At 40.0% G+C, this 7,519-nt stretch overlaps 1 protein-coding gene across 1 annotated transcript; it reads left to right on the top strand.

Annotated features, from left to right (window-relative positions):
- Nucleotides 1-448: 448 nt before the first annotated feature.
- LOC140827307 (uncharacterized) lies at nt 449-2,149 on the top strand. Its single transcript, XM_073189955.1, has 2 exons — nt 449-1,257; nt 1,753-2,149. Exons 1-2 carry the CDS (start codon nt 449-451, stop codon nt 2,147-2,149), a joined length of 1,206 nt encoding a protein of 401 aa, XP_073046056.1.
- Nucleotides 2,150-7,519: the final 5,370 nt, after the last annotated feature.

Genomic DNA, 7,519 nt, shown 5'->3' with positions numbered 1-7,519 from the left:
ATATCCACGAGCTAAAAAGCTTGCAAGGGAAATTAGCGTATATCCGGAGGTTCATATCAAATCTGGCAGGTCGATGTCAACCATTTAGCCACGTCATGAAAAAGGGAGTTCCATTCGAGTGGGATGAATCTTGAAAAAATGCTTTCGAAAACATCAAGTCTTACTTGATGAAGCCTCCTGTGCTGGCTGCTCCATTCCCGGACGTCCATTAACTCTCTATATCACTGCTCAGGAATGTTCTGTTGGAGCCTTATTGGCCCAAGATAATGATGACTGGAAGGAAAGTGCATTATATTATTTGAGTAGAATGATGACGTCAAATGAATTGAACTAATCGCCAATAGAGAAGTTATGCTTAGCCCTTATATTCGTCATTCGAAAGCTAAAATGCTACTTTCAAGCCCACACTGTTCGTCTTCTTTCAAAAGCAAACCCATTAAAGTACGTTATGTCAAGACCAGTTCTTTCTGACAGGCTCGCAAGGTGGTATCTTCAACTGCAGCAATTCGAAATTATATACATTCCTCAGAAGGCTGTGAAGGGGCAAGCCTTAGCTGACTTCCTAGCAGATCACCCAATCCCTGCCGATTGGGAGTTATCTAATGACTTTCCAGACGAAGACGTTTTTGTGATAGAAGTTGCTCTCCCTTGGAAGATGTATTTTGACGAAGCTGCACATAAAGAAGGGGCCGGTGCTGGAATTGTATTTGTCACATCCGAAGGGGAGGTGTTGCCGTTCTCATTTTCTTTGACTCAAAATTGCTCAAATAATGTTGCTGAATACCAAGCTCTAATCCTTGGACTTGAAATGGCGGTCAACATGAAACAACTACGTTTTCAAGTGTACGGAGATTCCCAGCTAGTGGTCAATCAATTGCTTGGATCATATGAAGTCAAGAAGCCCGAATTACTCCCATATTGCAATTATGCTAAGAAACTTATGAGATGGCTTGGTGACGTAGAAATCGAGCATGTTCCGAGAAATAATAATAAGCAAGCCGATGTGCTTGCCAAACTTGCTTCAACACTTGTCATGCCAAATGATGAGGCCCGTGTACCAATTTTCCAGAGTTGGGTCATACCACCATTATTTGACGATGAAAGCGATGAAGAAATGGAAGATTGGCGTCAGTCGTTTGTTTATTACCTGAAGTACGAAAAGCTACCAAGAGACCCACGTCATAGGATAGACATTCGAGACGTGCAGCTAGTTTTATCTACTTCAAGGGTACTTTGTATAGATGTTCGTTTGATGGAGTATTCTTACGTTGTTTAGGAGACGAAGAAGCCACCAAAGCCGTCGAGGAAGTCCATTCCGGAATTTGCGGTGCTCATCAGTCAGGCCCAAAGTTACATTTTCGGATAAAAAGAATGAGTTATTACTGGCCAACAATGGTGAGAGATTGCATGGATTATGTACAAAGATGACAAGCCTGTCAATACCATGCAAATTTCATTCACCAGCCGCCTGAACCACTACATCCTACAGTAGCCTCTTGGCCGTTTGATGCATGGGGCTTATACGTAGTAGGGCCCATGACTAAGTCATCTGCTAGACATTTGTATATCTTAGCGGCAACAGACTATTTTTCTAAGTGGGCTGAAGCAGTGCCCCTCAAAGAAGTTAAAAAAGAAAATGTAGCCAACTTTATCCACACCCACATTATCTGCCGCTATGGGATTCCTCGATATATGATCACAGATAATGGAAAGCCCTTTTGCAATAGTTTAATTGACAAACTTTGTGAGAAGTTCGGTTTTAAACAAAGAAAGTCACGCTGCTGCTAATGGCCTAGCTGAAGCTTTCAACAAGAAATTATGCAATCTGTTGACAAAGATAACTTCCAAATCAAAAAGGGACTCGCATGAGAGAATCGGAGAGGCTTTATGGGCATACATGACTACTTATAGAACGCCTACTCAAGCGACGCCTTATGCACTAGTGTATGGTGTGGAAGCTGTCGTCCCCCTTGAACAACAAATTCCTTCACGGCAAATGGCCGTGCAAGAAGGTTTGACAGAAGAAGAGAATGCGCGTCTACGCGTCGAGGAATTGGAAGCTCTCGATGAGAAAAGACTTGAGGCGCAACAAAGACTTGAGTGTTATCAAGCCCGTCTCTCTCGGGCATTCAACAAGAATGTACGATGACGCTCATTCCAAGTAGGTGATTTAGTGCTCGCAGTGAGAAGACCTATCATCACCACCCATCGAACTGGGAACAAATTCACATCCAAATAGGATGGCCCGTATGTTGTCAAAGAAGTATATACCAATGGTGCATACAAGCTAGTGGCTGAAGATGGTTTAAGAATCGGTCCCATAAACGGGAAATTCTTGAAACGTTACTATGCTTAAAAAAAAGGGATATAAAAAAAATCGAAAAAAAAGGATATAAAAAAAATAAAAAAAAATAGATATAAAAAAAAAACTCCTTGCCTGCATGAGTATAAACTGTGAACGACACCCCCCTCAAACAAATTACCATATTTTTTTGAACTACGGTATGACTTGATCCCTCTGTTGGGTACGTAGGCAACTTAGATATTTTCTAAGTACAGTCTCATTAATTTGTTGTTTTCTTTTCACATGGAATAACAAATTTATTTAATATATTCGATGAAAAGTAAGCACGAAAAAAAAACAGACAAATAGATTTCTAAATGTTTTCAAAATAATGCTCATCATATTAAGCAGCAAGGAAATAGAATGTCCTAATAAAATGCTAAACAAAAAGATTGAACTTCTTCAAATCTTCTTTGACAGCTTCTAGACGGGTCTTCGACGCGTTCAAATTCTTAATAGCTTTGTCATCCAATGGAGAGATATCTCCAATCCCAATGATCTCTGCTTCAATCATATGAACCTCTTCTCGAGCACTGGAAAACAATCGTTGTTGTCTCTTCAAGGAAGAAGATAGAAGTTTTTTTTGCTTCTTTAAATCACCAAGCTCCTTAATAGTGCGCTCCAAATGATCCTGAGTGGATTTGACTTGGCTTGCCTCATTGATCTCTTTTGTCTTGGCTTTATCAAGACGATCTTTGGCTTCACTTAATTGTTGTGCAAGAGCCTCCTTAGCAGCCTCTTCGGAAGATCTCGACCAAGATTCACCAAAAGCAGCACCTTTGTCAAAAAGGGATCCTAACAACCCTTCCAAACCAGAAAAATCAAAACCATTGAAGCTCTTCATTGTACCAAGCACCAGGAACACATCGTCTTTGAGAGAAGAAATTGAAAGCGGACCGGTTACGGTGGCCGGAAACGCAACGGAAGCAAAAATTCGAAAATTTTGAGGCATAATTTCGGCCACCCCATATAAAAATCTTGTGTAATATTTACAAAACAAAAACATTCATAGGATGTTAAAGAAATGTACCTATCAACTTTAAAAGTTGATTGTGGCTCCAACTTTGTTGACTAGCAACAAAGCTCTTGAATGGAAGATGAATCTACAAGCTCTCCTCCAAATCCTTGAAACTTTCCTTCAAATTAGGCCCACCACCAACTAGGTAGATCCCCTCACAATTTGCACTAGAAAAATGTGAGGATTTTTCAAAGAGAAGTGTTTTTGATCTCCAACAATTGAAGAACAAAAGAGAGAAAAATGGAGGAGAGGAATATCACTAAAATTTCGGCCATGTAGTGAATGAGGGAGGGAAGAGTGACCTTGGTTGTCCAAAAAGTGATCCCATGCTTTTTCAATATTTTATTCAAAAGTATTCCAAGCCTCTTCACCTCCCAAGCATGCAAACCCTAGCATACTTTGCATGTGGGCTTGTAACTATTACAAGGCCCATGGACTTTTAATTGTCTCAAACATATTTGAGCCCAATTAGACTTTACTTGATTTTAATCAAGCCCACTAGTTAAATAATTATTTCCAATTGGGCTCTACAAGGCCCAATGTTATTTAATTAACTCAACACTTGAATTAATTTAATTATTTGGACTCTACTAGGTCCACTAGTGTTTAATTAATTCAACACTTGAATTAATTTAATTTAGTCCATAATAATGTTTATGAAAATCACAATTTTCAAATATATTATTTACTTGGCCAAATTTTGATTTAGGAACACTTCCATAAATCAAAATTTACATTTCTCTCATAGAAGTCATACTTCTATTTATCTTTACACTTATAAACACATTTATAAGCCGTTCAACACTTTGAACTATTTTCTCCTTTATAGAAGTCATACTTCTAATTTTCCTTACGCTTATAAACTCCTTTATAAGCCGTTCAACACATTGAACTATTTTACTTCTCATCGGGATTTACAAAGCTAGTACTTGTGTGGCCCTCAATGGTTCATTGATACAACTAGCCGTGGGTTCACATCTCCATGTGATTCGGACTAAACATGTCCTTATGCGAGCATACCCCAATTGCTCCATTCTTACTTATCAACTCCTTGATAGTAAGAACGTCAGAACTCAAGTCTGATAGTACCCAACCAATCACGTAAAACGCCTAGCAGCATCGCTTACGTGATTCCCTAGGTATCACATGATAGTGCCTGCAAGAACCATTCAATTATGGTTAGCGTACAGTACGGTCCCTTCAACTCATATATCCCGACCGATTCGACAACCATTGGTTTATCGAGAGTTGTCTATGAATCGATACTATGTGTCATGTCGTAGTTGCATCGATGGTGTAATCTATGAAACACCTTTCATAATTACAACCATACTCTGGCCAGAGATTTCGATCTACATACACATGAAAACACATAGGATATCCATACCCGAAGGTAAGCGGTGAATCCCCGACTACAATGCATCGACTCCTATGTATTTCGACAGAACACCCAACCTTGCCACCTAATGACCCCATGAGAGTCGGTAAACAAGTCAAAGTGTAATTCTAGCACATAGAGTCTCAATGTTGTCCCGGGTCATAAGGACTAATTCTGTACAACCATAAACCAGGACTTTTCCACTCGATAAGTGAGAACCACTTGGAAAGTCCTTTTATGGAGGGTTGTTCAGTGCACTCTACAAGGAGCACCTATCTGCATGTTCGGACATCACAATGTCCCCTACCAATGAAACATGGTACTCACATTGCAGATACTAGTCTCTAACTCGAGCGGCCTATATCCTTCTTAGTGGCGGCTGAATCGACTAGGAACCGTTTAGAATATACAGTATTACAAATATGAGTTTCATGATACTCATCATATGAGCATCTCATATTCTTTCTACTATTTGTATATTCAAGGGCTTTATCTATGCAGCTAGCATGGGTATACAGATAAAGATTTGCCAAAAATTTAATAATTTCAAATATTATTAAAATAAAGATTGCTTATACATAGAGTTTCATTGTGAACACTCGGCCAACACTTGGCTCGACGGGCACCTACTCTAACAATCTCCCACTTGCACTAGAGCCAACTACCTATATGCATAAAACCCATTGATTCGCGATGCTAGTCGAACAATGGTCCAGGTAAAGGCTTAGCTAGTGGATCAACAACATAATCTGTGGAGCCGACTTTGTCAATAGACACATCTCTTCTTTCCACAATCTCTACGAGGATGTGGTACTTTCTCAATACGAGTTTGGATTTCTGATGAGACCTTGGCTCCTTTGCTTGAGCTATAGCTCCCGTGTTGTCACACAACACCGGGATAGGAGCAATTCTATTAGGATTGACGTCCAACTCTTGGACGAAATTCCTTATCCAAACAGCCTCTCTTGCTGCATCTGATGCAGCAATGTATTCGGCCTCTGTGCTGGAATCCGTATTATTGTCTTGCTTGGAACTCTTCCAAGAGACAGCAGCACCGTTGAGCATGAATACAAAATTAGAGGTTGACTTCGAGTTATCGATATCGCTTTGGAAGCTAGAGTCGGTATAGCCTTCCAATTTCAGTTCTCTACCCCCATAGACCAAGAACAACTTATTGATCCTTCTCAACAACTTGAGGATGTCTTTCACAGCTTTCTAGTTGTGGAAGACCGGGGTTCGATTGATATCTTTTCACTACACATAGTGAAAACGCCACGTCAGGACGTGTAGATATCATCCCATACATGATGTTACCAATTGCCGAAGCATACGGAATGCGTGTCATCGTCACTATCTCTGCATCAGTCTCAGGAGACAGACTTGGATAGGGACACGCCATGACACATTGGTAGATGTCCTTTCAAGGACGCATCCATCGAGAACCGCTTCACGATGGTATCATGTATGTGGACTGGGTGAGACCAAGCCATCTTTTCGATCTATCTCTATAGATATGTATCCCAATACAAAAGATGCTTCACCCAAGTCCTGCATCGAGAACTTACTCGCTAACCATATCTTTGTTGATTGCAACATTCCTACATCATTCCCAATGATTAGAATGTCATCAACATAAAGCACCAGGAATGTCACAACACTCCCACTGACCTTCTTATACACATAGGGTCCCTCATGATTCATAGTAAATCAAACTATTTGATTGTACTGTCGAATCTGAGGTTCCAACTCCTAGATGCCTGCTTTAGATCATAAATAGATCTCTGAAGTTTGCATACCATATGCTCACTTCCGATAGATGTAAACCCTTCCGGTTTAGACATGTAAATAACTTTCTTAAAATCCCCATTTAAGAAAGTTTGTCTTGACATCATCTGCCATATCTCATAGTCATACTATGCAGCTATGGCTAATAAAATCCTTATGGACTTGAACATTGCGATTGGGAAAAGGTTTCCTCAAAGTCAACTCCTTGTCTTTGAGTACATCCTTTTGCCACCAATCGCGCCTTGAAAGTCAATACCTTCCCATCCGCCCCAAGTCCCTATGGGAACAGTTCCCTCAGGTGGATCCACAAGATCCTACACTTGGTTCGAATGCATGGAATTCATCTCAGATTCCATTGCTTCAAGCCACTTGGATGAATCGGCATCAGATAACGCTTCCTTGAAGGTCCATGGATCACATCCATGGTTAGGCTCATCATGGCCTTCTTCAAGAAGCTGACCATACCTCATAGGTGGTCTCGAGACTTTCTCGTATCTGCTAGGAGCTTGTATCTCCTCTCTTGGCTCATCGGGTGTGGGTTCCATAATTGTGGGTTTCTCTCGAACCTCTTCGAGTTCTATCATCTCCCTTTTTCTATCCAATAGAAAATCCTTTTCCCAAAAAGGTTGCATTCCTAGAAACAAACACTTTTGTTTCTTGGGGATGATAGAAATGATATCCAACTTAATTCCTTGGATATCCCACAAAGTAACATAAAATGGATCAACAATCCAATTTATCTCCCACTTACCTGCTTCACATAAGCAGGGCTCCCCATATTCTAAGATAAGAATATTTGGGAGGCTTACCCATCCATATCTCATATGGTATCTGCCTTTGAATGGACATTTAGTAGAATATCTTTTACTTTTAAGTTATAGAGATCGTTTTCAAGTTCTCAAGTACCAATTAAACATTCATTCTTGTAAATGTTGCAAACACCTTTGCTAAATAAACAAGAATATCCATTTTTATCACAATAGAAATGGAAACA

The sequence above is a fragment of the Primulina eburnea genome, chromosome 3 (genome assembly GCF_022965805.1).
Source record: "Primulina eburnea isolate SZY01 chromosome 3, ASM2296580v1, whole genome shotgun sequence".
In the NCBI taxonomy this organism is placed as follows: domain Eukaryota; kingdom Viridiplantae; phylum Streptophyta; class Magnoliopsida; order Lamiales; family Gesneriaceae; genus Primulina; species Primulina eburnea.
The sequence above is the reverse complement of the archived record's forward strand: the minus strand, read 5'-3'. Positions and strand labels throughout refer to the sequence as shown.

What these genes read in the sequence shown, in the direction of transcription:
- LOC140827307 (XM_073189955.1), top strand. Translation starts at nt 449, where the DNA reads ATGTCAAGACCAGTTCTTTCTGACAGGCTCGCAAGGTGGTATCTTCAA. An exon ending in ATAGATGTTCGTTTGATGGA is followed by an intron (nt 1,258 to 1,752) that starts GTATTCTTACGT and finishes CTTTGTGAGAAG; the next exon opens with TTCGGTTTTAAACAAAGAAA.